The sequence below is a fragment of the Malaya genurostris genome, chromosome 2 (assembly GCF_030247185.1).
Source record: "Malaya genurostris strain Urasoe2022 chromosome 2, Malgen_1.1, whole genome shotgun sequence".
Lineage (NCBI taxonomy): Eukaryota > Metazoa > Arthropoda > Insecta > Diptera > Culicidae > Malaya > Malaya genurostris.
The window spans coordinates 111504630-111525678 of record NC_080571.1 but is presented as its reverse complement, the minus strand read 5'-3'; the positions used below and the strand labels follow the sequence as shown (position 1 = coordinate 111525678).

Genomic DNA, 21049 nt, shown 5'->3' with positions numbered 1-21049 from the left:
GCAATAGCCAGTGATCGTAAAAAAACTAAAATGGTAGTTGTTTTTTCTGAATTTGATTGGTTGAAATTTGGTACAACTAAACTGTCATTTTTGATTTCTCATGCTGGCAGATTAGCAATGATGCCCAGCAAAGTCACTCACCACAAACGAGTAATGAAACGTTACAGTTGAGTAATGACATACACCCTAAGCAGAAAATGAAACAATGCAACAGAGCAATGACACAGTTCCAGCAAAGTTACCTGTTTGCATGAAAGCAAAAAAATGTCTCGGTTGTTTTTACCAATTATTCAGTTATTTTAACTTAAGACGCCTATTGCAATAAATTGTTTTTAATGCTACACGGAACGACCGAAATTAGCTCTGCGCCTAATTCGTATTACTGTTTTTGAATTAGTTGATTTTAACAACAAAATTTCCAAAATAACTATAAAATTAGTTAAAATTGAGAATTTACTTTGCTGAAAAAACTCTTAGTTTTAGAGAATGTGTTTAGTTGGTGAATATCCTGGACTCAAACCAGCAATATTTCAATCCAACACGAAATTCTCATTGACAACTAATTTTGTTATTAAAATCAGAAAATTTGTTTCTATTTATCTATCACCATCATTACTGAAGGACAGCACAAAAAAACCAAAACTGAAATGGGTATTATTAACAAGTTTATTAGCCAAAAACTCATGAGAAGTGTCAAAGCAAAACAATCCATTAAAAAGCTAAAAAGGACAGTCTTATTGAAACTGCTTGAACATTGTTTTGATGTTTTTCGCATGTCTTCGATATATCTTTATTTAAATTTCTAAACCGATATGTAAAAATGTCGTAAACTGTTAGTGGAAATCGTATTTATTCAGAATTTGTGCGCACTTGAAGCGATTGTGCGTAATAATGTTTTTACGCGGAACAGTGAAGTGAATTTCGAATGTTTCACTCTAATTGTGATGAAGTTTTTTTGTATCTTCAAACCTTCCGAGCTGCGCCGTCCGGTGTACTATTTGTATTCGGTTTTTGTTTTCCGAGTGCTCAAAGTTTTCAGTGAGAATGAAGAAACAGTGATTTAGAAGAAAAAAAATTCAAAAAGATGTTTACGTTTCGTTCATGTCTTTTTCTCCAACACAACATCGTATGTATACCTGCCAATATAGAAAAGACAACCGCGTCTGAATTTTTTTCGGCAGTAGTGTGCCATCTAGTGGCTAGTAGTCATTAAGGTGTTACCGTTTCGGTGACAGGGCGCCATATAGCTGCAGATTGCAGAAGCCAATTCAACCATTCATATTGGTTGAAAACAACATTATATTTCTTTAATTCAACTAAAAAATTAGTTGACTGGATATGAAGTGTGCCTTAGCTAAGAAATGACAGTACGTTTAATTTGTGAATTCAACTAAAAAAAATAGTCATTTCAACAAATATTTTATTATTATTAAGGGAATGAGAATAAAAAATCTAAATCAGCAAAAGTAAGATTTTTTTAGTTGTCTCAAAAAATAACTAACTAAAATCAGCAAATCAACTAAATTTTTCGCGAAAATGCTGATATCGGTCGTTCCGTGTAGTCTCTTCGGGGGGCATTTAATTGTTCACCGCTTGGATAACGAAATTTTGCCTTAGTACCTGCTTATGTTTGTATCACTAAGCTCACAGATACTAGAAATGTAAGAAAAGATTAAAATTCCCAAGAGGGAATTCACCAGAAAAATGATCACAGGGCATTAAAATTAAGTTTTCCTCCACCTGCAGAATGTTTCGCTAGAAACCAATTCTACAGATGCACTTTCAACCAATTCAACAAACCAATTCTACAGATGCACTTTCAAGAAAATACAGATACTATCACTTTACTTCATCAGTAATTATGAGACGTTAGACGTTTTTAATTACATTGACATGAGCTGTCCGAAAATATATTACTCGCAGATGAAATTAAAACATTTTTATACTGCAGGAAAACCTATTCAGTACATGGGAAACTTATTTTACAATTAACTCTTATAATTATACCTTTACTTACATGAAACGGCCACTACGTACACACTAAGATTTAATTCCTTTGTTCGGTAATATTTTTGACGAGAAATTTCGGTAATCTATAGAAATGACCGATATTTCGGTACATGAGTTTTCTTTTACAATAATTATGTAAATTTTTACCGGACAATCGGTCTTACGTAAATTTTCATTACAGAATTTTGTAAATAGATATACAATTCATACGGTAAATCTGAATAGTTGCCGAGTACGGTAAAAACCATACCGTCCGTATGGTAAAATTATCTTCCAATAACCGAACTTCTGCGAAAACTGATTATCATGAAACTAACCGTCGAACAGTTTTTAGTAAGTGTATTTTTATTAACCAAACAAAACAATCTTGAAGAGTTCATCGAACGGATTGAGGTACAGGTGCAAAAGTTTTTAGAACATTTGAACCACTAAAAGCTTTTTGTTTACTTATAGGCAGAAAATAATTTTGTATCACTTGTCCACTTGCTGCCTACACAAATTCGAGGGTAATTTCTGGTGGAGTCGACGGATTGTGCAGTGTTTTGGAAGGCGCTCATAATTCCGGTCAGCTGGAACATTTGACCTTTTCTGTGGAATAAAACCATAGCCACAACAGATTGGAATTTCCTTCATTCCGTTTTGTGAATTTGTGTTGTTTTTTGAAATCCGAAAATCCAGAATTTTAACCAAAGGAAAACAAGCAAACAATAAATTACCGAACAATCAGTTAGATCCAATTGGTTTACAGTGTACGGTAGTTGTTTGACAGTTCAGTAATTACCGAACGATCGGTAATCAATTTAATTACCGAACTGATTACCGAAGGTTCAGCTGTTGAAAATTTGGTAAAAAATTACCGAGTTCTGCGAAATTTTCTAAGTGTGTAACTGACATAAATGACCTTCATTTGCCATCGAAAATTGTCAATATGAAACGTTTCTGGTAAAATGAAGAGGTTTTTCACTCTGCGTTTTGCTGTCTTCGTTCTCCGACAAGTGACAGCATTTTAATACAGCGATTTCATTTACCTGAATGGTTATGACAAAATCAATAAATATGCTAGGTTAAATCAACAACAATTTAGTAGATACAACCAGGGCATGAAACAAAAATTGCAATATTTTAATTTTGTGATCTGCGGATTCTCCGTGCAGAGTGACGTGTGATAAAAAATGAAAACAAAGTCACTCACTTTTCTCGAAGATGGTTCAACCGATTTACGCCATCTTAAATTCAACTTAAAACTCTAATTAAAAAAATTAATAATAAGAACAATAAGAATCCCGATATTTATTTAGGTTCAACCTTCGGTTCCGAAGGCAGTGCGCTTAATGGGAAGTGAATTCTTTAAATTGCCTAGTAAATTCCACCAAATAAACTCATATCAGATTTTCATAAAATCAAATTCAAATAAAAGGAATGATAGCCCCATACAAAAATTTATTGAATTCGGACTTCCAAATCTAAAATAACCAGGTGATAAGTTTTTTTAAATTCAAATTGTCATAGAAAATCCTAACAAATCTTCTAAGTTGGATTTAAAACTTCGTAAAAAGAGGTTTTTGTATACAATGAAAATGATTTCCGGCTCATTTATATTCCATGGAAATTACTACAATATGGGTATTTTCGAAACGAGTTTGATAAGTAGATGTCGGAAACGATGTTTGAGTGGTCAAAATTTGGTGAGGTAATATGGAGCTCACCTTATTTTTCCATTTATTGTTCGTTTACTCAAATTCAAATTTAGTATATTAAGGTAATAGTAATTTTTTGAAATTGTTTTCTATTTTTTTTATTTGCAGTTTTTTGATGAATCCTGCTTCAATATATAAGAGATAATAGATAATATGAAAAATATATTATTACACCACTAGGTGGATTACACCTGTTTATTTTTTCTTTAAAAGACAGATACACCCAAACCTCCGTTTATGTAAACTTTTTTTACGTTACCTCTTTTTACGTAACTCTTTTTACGACAAAAATCTCGAATAACGTAATCTTTTTTTACGTTGAAAATTCCAAATAACGTAAAATCGTATCCGGTTCATTTATATTCCATGGAAATTACTACAATATGGGTATTTTCGGAACGGGTTTGATTAGTAGATGTCGGAAAACGATTTTTGAGGTGGTTCTGAATTCCAAGATGGCGACTTCCGGTTTATTGATATTCCTTGAAAATCCTAACAATATGGATATTTTCGGAACGAGATTGATGAGTAGATGTCGGAAAACGATGTTTGAGGTAGTTCTGAATTCCAAGATGGCGACTTCCGGCTTAGTGATAATATTTGAAAACCCTTATAATATGGGTATTTTCGGAACGGGTTTGATGAGTAGATGTCGGAGAACGATGTTTGAGGTGGTTCTGAATTCCAAGATGGCGACTTCCGGTTCATTGATATTCCTTGAAAATCCTAACAATATGGATATTTTCGGAACGGGATTGATGAGTAGATGTCGGAAAACGATGTTTGAGGTAGTTCTGAATTCCAAGATGGCGACTTCCGGTTTATTGATATTCTTTGAAAACCCTTATAATATGTGTATTTTCGAAACGGGTTTGATGAGTATATGTCGGAAAACGATGTTTGAGGTGGTTCTGAATTCCAAGATGGCGACTTCCGGTTCATTGATATTCCTTAAAAACCCTAACAATATGGAAATTTTCGGAACGGGATTGATGAGTAGATGTCGGAAAACGATGTTTGAGGTGGTTCTGAATTCCAAGATGGCGACTTCCGGTTTATTGATATTCTTTGAAAACCCTTATAATATGTGTATTTTCGGAACGGGATTGATGAGTAGATGTCGGAAAATGATGTTTGAGGTGGTTCTGAATTCCAAGATGGCGACTTCCGGTTCATTGATATTCCTTGAAAACCCTAACAATATGGATATTTTCGGAACGGGATTAATGAGTAGATGTCGGAAAACGATTTTGAGATGGTTCTGAATTCCAAGATGATGACTTCCGGTCTATTGATATTCCTTGAAAATCCTTATAATATGGGTATTTTTGGATTGAGTTTGATGAGTACATGTTGAAAAACGATGTTTGAGTGTAACGATATGAAGAGGAACTATTAGTTGCTAATTCAGGTCTGTGAAAAAGTCACCAAAATCATTTTTAAATCTAATTGTTTGACTAATTAGTTTTTTGTAATTTACCGGAATGAAAATATGGGGAAACTAATCAACAGTTTAGGGATTGAAATCAGTCAACGAAAACGAAAATAACAGTTTTAACAGCAGCTCAAACTTGAATCTATTCAAATAAATCATATTTACTACAATACTGAAAATTAAATATCAACATTTCTTTCACCAAAGAATGAACATCAAAATATTTACATCGAAGCATTTTCATCAATTTATGTATTTATTTGACAATTCGATTGTAAGTGTCAAGCTAATATTATGTTGAATTTGGAATAAAAATCCTGAAGTTTATTTGAAACAACATTCTTCCTAATATTGACTCGAAAAAACCAATCCGAAAGTAACAATATTATAAAGTATTCGACAGTAAGTCATAATTACTCAAACAACGTTTACTAAGAACTGTTCTTTAAACCCGTTCCGAAAACATTCGTTTTGCTACGGGTTTCGAGAAACACCACCTTGGATTTTTAAATGACTTTAAACATCGTTTTCCGACATCTACTCATCAAATCCGTTCCGAAAATACCCATGTTGTAAGGGGTTTCAAGGAATATCAATAAACCGGAAGTGATGCTGCTTAGAACATCCTTTTCCTGTAAATACTCATAATTTTCGTTCCATAACTATCCAATATATTATACATATCTAATAATACATATACATAAGAAAACTTTTTTTACGTTGAAAATTCCAAATAACGTAAACTTTTTTTACGTCATAGTTCGATTTACGTAGTCCCGATTATCACGTAAATGGAGGTTTGGGTGTACATTCTGGAAGAACGAAAAGGGTGAACAGACTTTTTTGTGACCAAACATACATGTCCTGAAAGCTTATTGAATTCTGAAAATTTGCTGCTAGCATTTTTTCGAGTTGGCGCGAAATTGTTCAAAACAGTTGGTTTGTTTAAATTAATTTATGTTACTCACTGTAATCGATTGGATTTAGTATGCATACCAACCGTTTTCTGTATTTTCCGTTGGTGTAAAAGGCTTCAACTAGGTGAAAGCGACTAAGGTACGTTAGTTACCACCGCGTCACACAAGAGATATTTTTATCGAAGCTTTCAGTTTCTCGCAGTCAACATAAAAAAACAAAATTGTATTTTTTAAGAACGAAATGCTCAAAAACATACTTTCAAAATAAATAAAGTTTTCATAAAAAACAAAAATAAAACTGCTGCCTCATTATTTAAAACAAATTTTAGTACCAGTTTTGACAATAGTTGTGTAGTTTTACCTCCAATTCCTAAAATACGAAATAAATAATAAAAGACAGAATAGTTTCCGTGAATTCAATACGAGTAGTTAACAATTTTTTAGTAAATCCGGGAAGCACCATCCGTTTCCCCGGCAGTTTGTGCTATTATCCGACTAGAAGCATAAAAACTTTTCCAAAAGTCGAATTGTATTCAAATTCTTACCATTGGTTTTCGAGGGGAATGTTTATCGGAATAGTCGGTCGATTAATTCCATCCATATCTTCTCAGTCAAGTTATGCTTTCATCAACTTTTCTGAAGTTTATTTTTTCTTCTTTCCTGTCGTTTTCCATTGCAGATAGAAGAAGACTGGAAATACGTAGCACTCGTCTTAGATCGTCTGTTTCTGTGGATATTCACGATAGCTTGCGTGATGGGCACGGCCCTGATTATCCTGCAGGCACCGAGTCTGTACGACAACACCCAGCCGATCGATGCGATGTACTCCAAGATTGCCAAGAAAAAGATGGAGCTGCTCAAAATGGGCAGCGAGAATGTATAGCATCCGCCTGGGTTCGCATCCGCCGTTTGGAAGTACATTCTGAACTGGATGCGAACCCTGGTCAACGAGGATGGCCATTAAGAATCCGACAACAACAAAATACAACGCCCCTAAATTAACCACTCACACATTCATAGCGTACGGTGCAAGAAGAAGTGAGAAAGAAAGAGAAAGAGCAAGGAAAAAAATAAAGAAAGAGAGAGAGAACGATTGGAGAAAAACCCGACAGACTACTAAACAAAGCGAAAGTTACCCCACTCGCATCGTCAGTAGAAGTGACGCTTTGGGTTTTCCACCGCTGATGGATTCCGGAAGGCCGCCTTGCGGTACACAATCACATTCGCCGTTCGCACCAACCACACTGCCATCATCTTTTAGCCGCCCGCTGCTGGAAACCGGGTGGGTGGGCCGAAGGGTGCCGTCCGTGCAGCCGAAGCCCGCCCATGCGGAAAAAAGTGGTTTCTTCTTATTCCACTCAGCCAGACACATCACGATACAACAAAAAAATAATACCGACCCGGGTGGGGCCGGATCTGTACCGTCACCACTATCAGCAACAGATGGCGTTGCTGCTGCTGAACGAAGATCCCGGAGCATTACATCCAGTCACGTGAGTCAACAGCGTTATGAACTGCTACTGATTGTTCGTTTTGTTGTTTTCTGTGTGTGGTTTTGATTTCTCGAGAGGAAAGAATGTCAATAACAATCAAATTAATGTTAATACCGCACGTCAAACTGTAGTTTTTTAATAAAACAAAACGGAGGGCAACTTTTTTATACGAGGAAAGGATAAATCCGGTGATTTCGTAGAGCAAATTGCTTTTGATTTTAACCATCCCGTGTACGCGGTCAGTTTCAGTTACGATAGAGCAATACTACTGAATCCGTTGTTGATGTAAATAATGGCAGGATAATGGTTCGATCGATAAGCTTTCGATTTTTGGATAACAAAAATTTAACAAAATATAACAATAAGCAAGAGGAAGATGATACGAGTGCAATGTGATTGATGAAAATCAGAACTTAAGACGTAGCGTAATTTGTTGAGCAGAGAACGTTAAAAACTTGGTGTAAATAATTGAATTTTGTTAAATATCAATCCTAGTGGTATTTGGTAAGTTAGTATTAGGACTATAAGGGGAAAAAATGGAAACGAATTCTTAAGATAGTTGATATTTTTTTATATTTGCCCCGGTAAAGGGCGATGAATTGAAATGATAGTTATTTTTAAGTGACAAACAGACACAAAAGAGGATATCGTCATTTAGTTAGACATTGAATTTGCAAAAAACAACTTTTATACACTTAAACGGGGCAGGTGAAAAAAAACACACACACACACACTTCGTTAATTTACCACGTGACGTAAACTGACACACTTTTTCTACGACGGATAAGTTGTGTTCATCACTCCATTGCAAGATAGCTGGGTTCCTGCAGAAAATTTCGGCGAACAAAACTTGCAGGAGAAGCTACACCACCGTCAGCAAACAAAATCAAACGACAGCGTTTCAAACTATCTAATTTTGGATTTGAAAATTGTGAAATCTTCCTAGAGGGTGTGTAGGCGACAGGGAAAAGTTTTCGCAGTGGGGGAAAACGAACCGAATCGAAAAGATAAGCGAAGGGCTGTACCAGAAGTAGCAGAATTGAACTGGAGCAGACTACGAAAAAGAACAATCAGCATGCACCGGTCTGATAATAAAGTGTCTTATCTACAGGAAATTCTACCAAAATTCCCAATAAATGAATGCTAAAATTACTGCAGCCAAACTCCAGTGAGAAGAAACCGATCCGGTTGTTTAATCTTGCGTCTTTGAAGGATGGCGATTTGGCAGCGATCCACAACTTGCCCACATTTCAAAGATCAAACGGAAACTTCCTATAATCACTAGATAAAAAAAAATTAAAAAAAAACAAGACAGAGTAACTGAAAACAAACGTGTATGTATTTTATATGACACAGTATTATTGGAGTAAACAACATTTTCGTAAAACTATAGGTGTACATGTAGTTAGATTTTATATCATTGAATGAATTGAAGTTAAACTAAGAGCAACGTGGTAATAAGCAAGTATCAACTAGCGCGGCAAAGATGCAGCGAGCAGTAGTTAATGCAATTAACAATGAATTTATTCGTACTAACAAAAGTAAACTATAACGTCACGAAGCTACACATACATTAAAACAAAATACAAAGGAAAAAAAATCTCAACGACCTTATAGGACGGTTCGAAGATTCAAAACATTAACAAAAAAAAATAACAACTCTCTCATCACGTGTAGAGTTTCTCTTGATTTGTAGACAAATTATAGCGAATTTTGAAGAAAGAAAAACACAACAACAACAACAAAGTCAGATTAGAGTTTTCTACAGGTCGCCTCTTCCTCACACTGGCGATGAGTGGCATGATGCCGAACGATATTACATTTACATACAAAGCAGAAACTTCTCATAGTTAACAGAAATAAAAAATCGTTAGTCCATATAGTGCGAACACAAAAATAAGAAAATTAGTATGTCAGACAGACTTCGACTACTTGCAACATTGGATGTTAACAGTTGGATCTATCTTTTCCATTCCAGTATAGAGACAGTTCGTGTCAACGCGGTATGAGCTATTGTTTTTTTTTTAGCAACGATTGTTATTTTCCGTGTCTCCCCATAAAATCAGTTGCCAGTGGCCAGAGCTCATCGGAATACATTATCCGAAAGTGACGTAAAAGTTTGACGATTTTATCTATGGCAACCAGATATTTCGGATTTCATCAGACACAATACGAGAGGAAGTGTTATTGACCGTAGGAGCACAGAAAACCGATGTACAGGCTTGCGAAGGAAGTGTGTGTAAAGTTTGAAGTGCAGCTCGACCACAAGAAGCCAAAGGTTTGGATGAAAGGAAATTATTAGGCTGAAGTAGTTTATGAAGTTCGTGAATATCATTTAAATCAGTTCGTTTTTTAAGTAATTATCTTCACTTGAAAGTTTATGTGACGCAACAGAGTTTAACTTTTATGCAGCGAGAAAGCTCGCTCGGAGCTTGTTCTTTACTTTCAAGTTGCCAAAAATTCCATGCGTACTTTTGAGCGAGCAGCGAGAAAGTTTACACAAAACTTGGCTGATTACACTGAGTCGCGTGAGCGAGTACCGTGCATTTAATTCCAGCAAAAAATGACATCTATGTCGAAGTGAGTGCGATGAAATCTGCCATTCGTTGCATCGCAACGCATGGAATTCATGTCATTTTTTATGTTGAAATTAAATTACCGATGCTCGGTCGGGCGACTCCGTGCTATTTGTCAAGTTTCACCCTAAGGTGCATCAGTCCAAACACACCAAACTTTTGATTTGTTACCATTCAATATCGCAAACGAGCGGTTTAAATCCCGGTTTATTTCAATCATATGTTGCTGCCAGAGTACAAGCGTCACGCAAAGCTTTGAGAGCTTGTTGTTGTTACATTTTACAAAAGCAGTATTGCCAGAGTGAATGTGATGCATTCCCAGTACATTGAATTGAAACGTTCCCCGTTCGTTCTGGCAGCAACCATAGGCCAAAATAAATAACATTCGACAAGTTTCCCAACAGCATTAGTCATGAAATTATCTGTAAAAGATAAGCGAACCACGATTTCGTTCGGAAACGAAGTATTGTAATTCTGAGACGAACAGTCGAATAGGCGCCAGAAGAGAGTAACAATATTTCAGCCGTAATTTTTACAACACAAGAAAAAAAATCATCCGAAATGCTGGCAATTCCTTAATTTCATATTGGATTTGACAGATTGTTTGAACGTCGTATGGAGCGACACTGACAAAAAAAGTTTTGTTCCAAACAAACAATTATAGCCACTATCCATTTACACTCACCTTATTTTCATCGTAAAGCAAATTCGAATTTCTCACAGATTATTCTCTAGCCGGGACATCTGTTTTCTGTGGTGTGAAGTCCAACGTGTTTGGCCGCTTTGTAGTGATTATGCTAATGAAATTATTGAGCAAGTTTTCTGTAGCCCAAGATTGAAATAATTATGACCATTTTCCTTTAATCACATTAACAAAAATTTAATTGGTGTGTAGTTAGCTTTACCATTGCGAAAAAATACTTCAAGAATTCGCTATTTTACATCTGCAGCAAAGGGTGACATTTTATAAGACATGTTTGATGGATTGATGAAATCTGATTTTACCACTATACTAAACACAGGTTTTATAATCAAGCATAGCAGAATAGAGTTCTGCTCAAAATTTACAAGAAATGCGTATGAAAAAAAAACAACTATTCTCGTTTTGTACATGTTTTATTCATTATGTTATCATTAATATTATATTTTTACATTGGCGCTGTAAATTTGAATCACGATAAAATCTGAAGAAAGATAAGTCTCTTTAGATGCAACGGATTTAAATAACGTAACTAACAAACTTCTTACTCTATGCCAACACCCAGTGAATTTCGTCGAGCCGCATCGGTTCGATCATCGGTCCGATTATCAGACCAATTGAGCACGACATCGGTCCGAACACAGCGCTCCGATCGAGCCGTCATCGGACTATTCTGCACCATTTGCATCAATTGCGTCAACCCAAAAGAATATATCGGACAGTTCTGCACCATTCGGCTGTATCGGACCGACTTTGACCCGATAGCGTGCTATAGATTCTATGACCGCCGTTATATTGCTTGTTTTGTTACTTTCTTCACACTTTTTCTAACACGAAACACAACGTAAAGCTTCGAACACGATTCGTCTAATATTCGAATTTACTAGGCAATGATCCACTGTACACATTAGAACTAGGCGAAAAATTTACCGAGATTTGCAACCCAGAGTGCTCGGTAATAGTCTCGACAAAATGTGTAATTACTGAGAAATATGACAATCCAAATTTGATAACTGTCAAATATTGCCGAGATTGTCAGCAGTAATAAAACTGATCGCTCGGAAAACCCGTTCAGGATTAAATCTTTAAAAGCCAAGTCATCAACTATCAAGCGTAAAAAAGACTTTTCTTCATTATTGCATGAAATACTTGTCATGAAAGTTAAGATTGAAGAAAGAGGGTGTTTTGATATTGCTAATTTTTTCAAAATAAAAACATTGCGCCTGAAACCATTGCTCCTCAACGCCGCTGGAATTAAGCAGATATTCAAAAGTAAATTTGAAAAGTAGATACTTTTTTTATTCACTTATCTTTTAACAAATTTCGGTACAACCATTTCATATACGAATACCACTAGTTAGAGTGAGATTTGCTATCTCTGTTCGATGGAATGACTTTAAGGGTAAGATGAAAATAGGTGCCATTCATTGGAGCTTTCGCGTCGCAAAGTTTGTCGAACTATTTTTTATGCGGTTTTTATTCTTGAGCGGCCCATACACCTTCAGTTTTCCGGACAGTTCAAATGAACATTGGACGGAAAGGTTATCTGAACTGAGCGTGTGTTTCGTCAGGCCAGTTTTGTGTTGTGTCTTCATGGCAGTTTTTTTCATGGAACAACATTATTCTGATTAATAGAAAACTGGAGGACTGAACGATTAACTGAACAACTGTTAGTTAATCGGATGAAACTGAACTCGAGAGCTTCAGTAAAAAACCGGACGTTTGGCCGGATTAATTCCTTAGCCACTTCAGTTAATCGTTCTTTTCTAACGTCACACACGAGAAACTGTCCGGAAAACTGAACGTGTGCGGGTCGCTTTAGAGCCGAAGCATAGGTATTGTATCTGATTTTATCACAGTTTGTTGATTAAAAGTCGAGTAATCAGCAAAACAACATGGCGACTATACTAATAAGATGATTATTGGTACAATAGCAATACATGTGACAAGTGACAGATGACAAATGTTTGTCGAATTGAAATAGTTTTTCCATTGTTCGAAGTTTCGACAATCGGATTTGCTGATTTGTTTCTGCAATATTTTACACTAAACTTCGGCAAGAAATGCGCTCTATCGAGATACAAAAATATTCCTCAAACGAATTTCGGAAAAGAGCACGTGGATTACAGAATAATCAGTGTAATTTTGTGTGGCCCATTTCGAGAATAGGTTTAAGTGTTTACATATGAATATGTTGTAGTGATTTCGTGGTTCGATTCTGTATCACTTTGCACAAAGATTTATAGCGAGAAAATTCTGAAGAAGGTGAAAACTAGTGATCCTACAACAAGTGATAAAAGTGATGATAGAAATCTTCGTAGACAACGAGATAAATACAACAAAAACTCTGGCACCCCTGGCATTTGTATTTGTGTGCGAGTGTCTTTTCGAATATTTGAGTTTGTTTACTTGTAAAGTATCACACTTGTAGCAAAAATTAAGTGTATCCATCAGTTTTGCTCAAATTCAGTGAGAAACAGCACAAAGCATTCATAATTTATTGTATTTGTATTCCTTCGAATGTCATACCATATACTCACTATAGCAATTGTAAACAAGCAGATTGGAGACGCTTTTGACAGTTCAATTGATATCATAATAATGTCTCCACTGATCTTTGGTTGCCGGAATAATTAGTAAAAACGATAAACAACGAAACATCAAGTTTTCTACTGTTCATATCGTAGATTTTTCGATTGTTTCGCGATTCGTACTTGTCTATGATCAGAGAAATACGAATACATAATTGTGCGCTGCATCCGTACTTATTACAGTGACGTCGTTATATTCAATTAAAGGCAACGTTACAAAAACGACGGATTAATAGTGTCAGAAACATAACCGAAATGCCGTCAACCCTTTGGTGACCTATAACCCCGAGCTTAACTTGTGGCGCCACTATTCAATGTCACAACGCATGACTCATGTCCTTGTTGGCAATAGCTAGCGCAACTATTCGATATCATACTTTCATCATGGATAAACTTGAAACACTTCCTGTTTCACTATAGATCAGCTCATATTGTAAACAGTTAGATCGATGTTTTGGTCCTCAAAAGAACCGATTTATAAAACTTCTTCGATGGTAATCTATTTCTTAAAGGCGGAGAATCATCAAGAAATATCGATGAAAAAAGTGTTCTTTTGTGTGTTTATAATTGATGTTTTGCTAATACTAATCAAGGAAAAATACGGATGATTTTTTGGATTTTTTTTCATTGGTCCTTAAAAGAATCGATTATTTGAATTTCCCCGGTTTTTGAAAACGTCATCATCTTTCTCGAAAGTATAGCATCATTTTAATAAACTTGGTGGTCATTAACTTGTCGGTTGTCATTTTTTTGTAGTACCACACAGATTCTTCGAATAATAAATTTGAAATTTTTACCCACCAGTTTGACTGCCTGGCGGACAGCGATGATGCTTATCCGCTGCTATGATTGGCAACTAATTGTGTGAAATCAATGTCTTAACGTGCTGTACTTTCTAATTCAAAATAACAAATAGTTCAAAATTATTACATCACAGTTACGAGAATATTCTTCTTGCATAGTTTCTGCTTTTTAGATATCAGGAATCAGAATTAGAACTAATTGGCTCAAGTGGCACGTTCCCCTAGTAAGAAACTAATCATCGTAAAGCAAAAAGCAAAACAGTTTTTTGGAATGAAAAATTTCCATCGAGAAAAAACAAAATTTTTCGTTCCTTTTTCTGCATTTTTAATTATTAATAACTGTTTTAAATAGAAATTAATATTTTTGGTTATAGTTGGTGCCAATTGGTTCATGTTGATACGTGCAATAGTTTTGGAATACGATTGACACCCAGCTGAAAAAAACGTGGTATCGAGAAAAATCCGAACAAAGTTTTTATTCGCGATTAATCGTGCCTGGGTGCGCACCGTCCCCCCTTTTTTCTACAAACTTCACGATCGTGACTAAAACTGTATCATTTCTAAAATATTTTTTTGGACTTTTTGGAAAATTGCTTGGAGAAATCTGGCCTTAAGCGATGTTTTACGATAATATTTAGAAATTCACTTAACAGATTCTCAGAGGACACGGGACTCGAACATACGACAACTGGCCAGCGCCGTATGCGTTGAACCGACAACCCAAGCCTTGTTAAGCCCTGGTATCTAATACTTCGTACCGTGAGTTACAGCCCACTGTTTTGAAGTAATACTCAATTCTAATGAAAATTTAATTCAATTGTTTTCGGTTTGAAATGTGTGATGGGTAATTCAGTTAACAGAACAAATTGGCTCAGATGACACGTTCCACTGGTAACGATGTCGGCCTACACACGGATAGAAGCGATTCGGCAAAGCTGTTTCTATCTGCTTTTATTTTGCGCTGAGTTAATGTAAAAATAACGCATAAATTTGCCTGGTTGATATACCATTGGAATTTTGTGTTTTGTAATTATTAAAGCTTACCTGAAATGCTATTCTGGAGACCATGAATCAATTTCGGAAGTTCTAGATTTCGAAAGAAAAACGGTGCAAATTATGAAATTCGTTATTTCAAGGGAGTTTAGTCTTGGTTCGAAACTGGTTTTAAACAAACAGTTTGGAGGGGAGATGTTTTAAGTAAAAACGACATTAAAAGTTTGGACATTTCGCCATAGTACACGCTCAGTACAAAATATGAAACACTTTCGAATAATTTGCCTTTCTATCGAGAGAAATTGTAACTGTTATACAATTTTCAATTCGTTCGAGATTATTCTGTTCGTATTTTGATTCATAATATTTAGTTACCTATTTGACAAACTTGATATGAGAGCATTTGTGAAAATAATAATCAAGAAATTAACAATTTGAAGGTGGGTAACGTATTATTTAGACGGAAGTTCTCTGGTGTATGAGTAGGAGGCAAAGCCCTGTTATGATTGAAATGCTCCATTGAAACAAACAGATAAACTGTCCAAAGAGTTCAGACCCAACTAACTTGCCGACCACTCTGAGCTCGAAATTAATTCTGGAAAATGTTCTGCGAGTCAGAGTGTGAGCCACCGCTGAGTCCTGTTGAAAACCCCCCATTTCGTGGAACCAACAAGACGACGTGCCCCCGGTTCGACGGCGGTCTATACAACTTGTCCCTGCTAAAGATTTTGATTGATTTATACTCAAATCTTCAGGACAAAAAACCATCGGAGTCCGGTTATCTGATCTTTACTTTAGCTTTCAAGATGTGACACAGACTTCGTTCCAATACATTGATATACTCTGTCAATTTAATGACTCTGACTCATCCGGGATTACACTAGTCTTACAAACCGAATGTCGTATGTTCGAACCCAGGCTTAGAAGGATCGTGACATTCACCATGTAATGGTTCTGCACTCTGCAATTCGTTGGTGTCCAATTTCACAAAAGAAATGTAACATCAAGGTTTTGCATTACGCTAAGGATTTCTCTTAAGACGCCTTTTGTCGATCTTCGTTATGGCTGGTGTCAACACTAAGGATGACTTTTATCGTATCAAAGAACGCTCACTAGCAACTCTTCACACGATTCAATCAATGCCATCAAAGAGAGATGGATATCATCGCAGCAACAAAAATCAGCATGGTACATTTAACATAGAATTAGCTTTTGCATGAACATGACATAACCTCACAAAAATGAACAAAATGAATCAATTTTGACAGATGTCCGTGGTTTGTTTGTTTGTTCATTGCGTTAATTCTCATTTGAATACGTGTAAACAAATCACTGATAGCTGTGAAAAGATTAACTTGATTCATCGGCAGTTCATCGGTAATTCATTCGAGTAGTCATCGTGCAAAACCTAATTAGGTTTTTTATCGTCACTGCTAACCTCAATCGGATGAACACATTTTGACAGTTCAGCGGTACTGTTTGTAAACAGACTTTTTTTGTTTGTCTGTTGACAAACGGATGAGACCGTTCACGGTCCATATCGCTTAAATAGAGTTTAAAAACATTAGTTAATGATTCGGTAGGGTTCGTTTCAAAGATTGATTAAATAAAAGTGGCTGGTTGTGGAGTGTAAAGATGATTGTTTTAGATATGTTCCTCGAATTTGTTCAAGCTTGTTTGTAAACAGTACCGTTGAACTGTCAAGGATGAATTTTTGTTAATTTGTGACGTCACGATAAAAAATTTACTAGACACCAGTGCGAGAGCGAATTTCTCTCGATGCCCTGTCTGAGAATCAAAGGCTAGCACGCTGCTGTGGGGATTCTCTCTGAAGCAACAAACGGTCACTTATTCTCGTTTCGCGATCCGATTTTGTATGGGCAGTGGATAATTGAGATAGAATCACTCTGTTATTGCCGCTTATTCTAAAGGGTGATTTTTTAAGAGCTTGAGAACTTTTTTAAACAATAAAACGCATAAAATTTGCAAAATCTCATCGGTTCTTTATTTTAAACGTTAGATTGGTACATGACATTTACTTTTTGAAGATAATTTCATTTAAATGTTGACCGCGGCTGCGTCTTAGGTGGTCCATTCGGAAAATCCGCTTTTTTATCGACAAATTTTGTTCAGCGATGAGGCTCATTTCTGGTTGAATGGCTACGTAAATAAGCAAAATTGCCGCATTTGGAGTGAAGAGCAAGCAGAAGCCGTTCAAGAACTGCCCATGCATCCCGAAAAATGCACTGTTTGGTGTGGTTTGTACGCTGGTGGAATCATTGGACCGTATTTTTTCAAAGATGCTGTTGGACGCAACGTTACAGTGAATGGCGATCGCAATCGTTCGATGCTAACAAACTTTTTGTTGCCAAAAATGGAAGAACTGAACTTGGTTGACATGTGGTTTCAACAAGATGGCGCTACATGCCACACAGCTCGCGATTCTATGGCCATTTTGAGGGAAAACTTCGGAGAACAATTCATCTCAAGAAATGGACCGGTAAGTTGGCCACCAAGATCATGCGATTTGACGCCTTTAGACTATTTTTTGTGGGGCTACGTCAAGTCTAAAGTCTACAGAAATAAGCCAGTAACTATTCCAGCTTTGGAAGACAACATTTCCGAAGAAATTCGGGCTATTCCGGCCGAAATGCTCGAAAAAGTTGCCCAAAATTGGACTTTCCGAATGGACCACCTAAGACGCAGCCGCGGTCAACATTTAAATGAAATTATCTTCAAAAAGTAAATGTCATGTACCAATCTAACGTTTAAAATAAAGAACCGATGAGATTTTGCAAATTTTATGCGTTTTATTGTTTAAAAAAGTTCTCAAGCTCTTAAAAAATCACCCTTTAACTATGTGCATATAACCTTTGTGTAAGTTGTGTCTATGAAAATATATGTGACTGCTCCACATAAGGGTTTTGAAATATTGCAACCTAGTATGAGAATCATCCAGTCGAATCATCGATTCGATTTTCTGCGATAATTGTCAACTTGCGATTCTCTCTTGGTAAATTCCACACAGCACTGATCATTATCAGACTGTAATTTTTTTAAGGGCCATGAAATACTCAAAGTATGAAGTGGAGCGAAGAAATGTAGAAAAATTCTCTCGCGGTTTATGCATTGAGAGACTCGAGTTCTTGTAGCATCTTCTACCGGATTGAAAATGTTGTATACAATATAGATAAATATCGAACAGCTTCTGTCAAATTATCGGCACTCACCAACACTGGTCACCACCATTACGTCGTTTACCGTAGTATTTTTTTTTAATTCACAATTTCCAAGTATCTTTTGACTGTAGGCTGTACAAATCTTCTAAGCACACGTAAATCGGACAGCTTACTACTGGAACGTTTCTGTTCGAGATCCATTTTTCTGGATATTTGACAAAATAATAGTTTCAAATGAATGTTTTTTTATTATATTTTTTTTCATTAAATCGATTATAAATTACTTATCCACAAACATGTCGTAAAATGGCCAACCAAACTTAACATGATTTAGAATATTTCGTATTACAATTAAAAAGCTAACAGTTTAATACGTAATACGTGTTACTCCATCTAATTAAGCTCGCTTCCTGATAGCAATCTCTTAGGATTGCCTTAAAGCTTTTTGCAGCTGTTTTGATAAATTGTAGTACACCTTGTTTATACGAAAATACACGAAAAAGACGAAAAAACTCTACATTGTACATATAAAAAAAAAAGAAAAGCCAACAACTTAAACCTAGTGACACTACTTGCTAATATGTTAGACACGTCATTTTTATTTATTTTTATAAGAAAATACCCAGAAAATCACACAAACGAAAAATATGATTGAAGTATTCGCGTATGTGAAAGGCAACCGAATGAAGCGGTGAGTAACTAACATAAATGATTAAAACAGACCGAATTACTAAACTATGACCTATGATGATAAAAACAAAAAATCCGACAGTGGAATAAACACACTCATGCGAAAACATTAAAAATGTGCTCAAAGTTAACATGTACAGAAGACGAATGAATTGGTTTGTGTAAAAAGTAGTTTCGCCAAACGTTTCGCTGGCACGAGAAAAGTTTCCGTTCGTGTCTTTTTATATACAAAACTATTACCACTATTGCAAAATGGAAGATTTCAAGTGTATCATTAGGAACACATTTTGTGTAGCTCAAATTTCGCAATACGTCGTTTGTTTTTTTGTTTGACCATTGTTAGAGTTTCTGTGAGTGACATTACCCTGAACGCGTCTCCCAAACCTATGTTTCGTTACTTTTCTCACGTGGATTTCTGAATCGCGGATAATTGTAGTTTTCAATAAATACACAGTTGCGAAAATCAATTGATTCGTCCATGATATTTAAACACTATAAACAATAAATGTAAACTTAAAGTGGCGGCGTGTTTAATAAAATTGCGAAATGATGTTAAAACAATGTAACTAAGATGAGAAGGAAAGATGACAAGCGATACTAAAAATGTTATGTATCTTCAATTCTAGCGATTAGTTTCATAAGTGTGTGTTGTATTATGGCTCAAAGAATCGTCGATAATATTTATCGTTAAAACAAAAAAAAAGGTGTTGAAAATCATATTTCGCTAAAGTGGACATATGATCAGCGAAAACTTATGCTGCATACTATCATATATTTCCATATGACATTTCAGAGTAACGCTCCGAGCAAGACAATTCCTGATTTATGTTTGTGGTCAGTGAACAAAATTCAATACGAAAAACGAAAAATCGAAATTACCGAACCAGCAAATGCTGTTATCATATAAATACGGTACGGATGGATAGTCAAACTGGGCCGAACGTATGCTTTTACTGTGAACAAGTTTCGTGATTTATGAATAAGTTGTTTTTAAAACCGCCGTACACCACCCGGCCCGCTTGTTTGCACTAGTTCCGCAGGCGAAACCGTATTCCATCGATAAGCAGGTTTTCATTAGTGCAGCTGTAGTATATCTCGCGTCAAACAACGGAAAAGTCCAAACTGGAGCGGAAAAGTGCATATTACATATTGTGTCATAATGGAATCGCATTTAAAATAAATTGTATGAATAAGTACGTCAAGAACACAACGAATGTAAATTTTTGTAGATTGTGCACTGCACACTAAAGTTAAAGAAAAAAGTAGAAAATGGCTCGTTCGGTTGACGTTAATTAGTTTTAATTTTTAAACAAATTGAAAGACAGATACTGTTCAGTTGCATTAGTACAGTGCTACCGCAGAAAATCAACACAAATAGCAACAACAACAAATCCACTACTGTCTAGGTAACGATTGCCATAAGCCGTTTCGCTTAACCGGTGTAATTAATTTGTAAATACGAATAATTACGTGAAATTCAATTGAAGGGAAAAACAAGTAACAAGTAATACATTTTTGAACATTATGGCATGACCCTGATTTCAAATCGAGTGTCTTCCAATCACATGTCTTGTATTTGGCTCTTACCCAAGAAACAAAACACAATGAAAACAAACGAGAATAAATTCGAAACTGCAGTCAAACCAAACAACCGAAAATGCATCAGTAAAGCCGTCACCAATATTAAACACAGCAGCCACCTCCCATTTCCACCCACACTCACACACACATCACACACGAACAGTGTTCAAAATTTTCCTTCCGCAGAGAGCAGACTGGTTGGCAGACGGATTATATAGCTATAAATGGGTATTGCAGGATCATGCTGCATTATGGAAGCAGCCATAAACAAACAAAATAACACACATTTGCAAGTAAGCTTGGAGTACAAACGTAGTGACGAGGGATTGAGGAAAAACATGTTGATGATAGGGCATGAACGGATTGACTGAGTCAAGATATGAA

General features: G+C 35.8%; 1 protein-coding gene across 1 annotated transcript in view; it reads left to right on the top strand.

Annotated features, from left to right (window-relative positions):
• The window catches only part of LOC131432544 (acetylcholine receptor subunit alpha-like 1), a 328833-nt gene extending 311600 nt beyond the window's left edge, over nucleotides 1-17233 (top strand). Inside the window, exon 10 of the mRNA XM_058598881.1 lies at nucleotides 6739-17233. Coding sequence (XP_058454864.1) covers nucleotides 6739-6942 — 204 coding nt within the window. The 3' untranslated portion in view covers nucleotides 6943-17233. The remainder of the gene's footprint in view (nucleotides 1-6738) is intronic.
• The last annotated feature ends 3816 nt before the right edge of the window (nucleotides 17234-21049 follow it).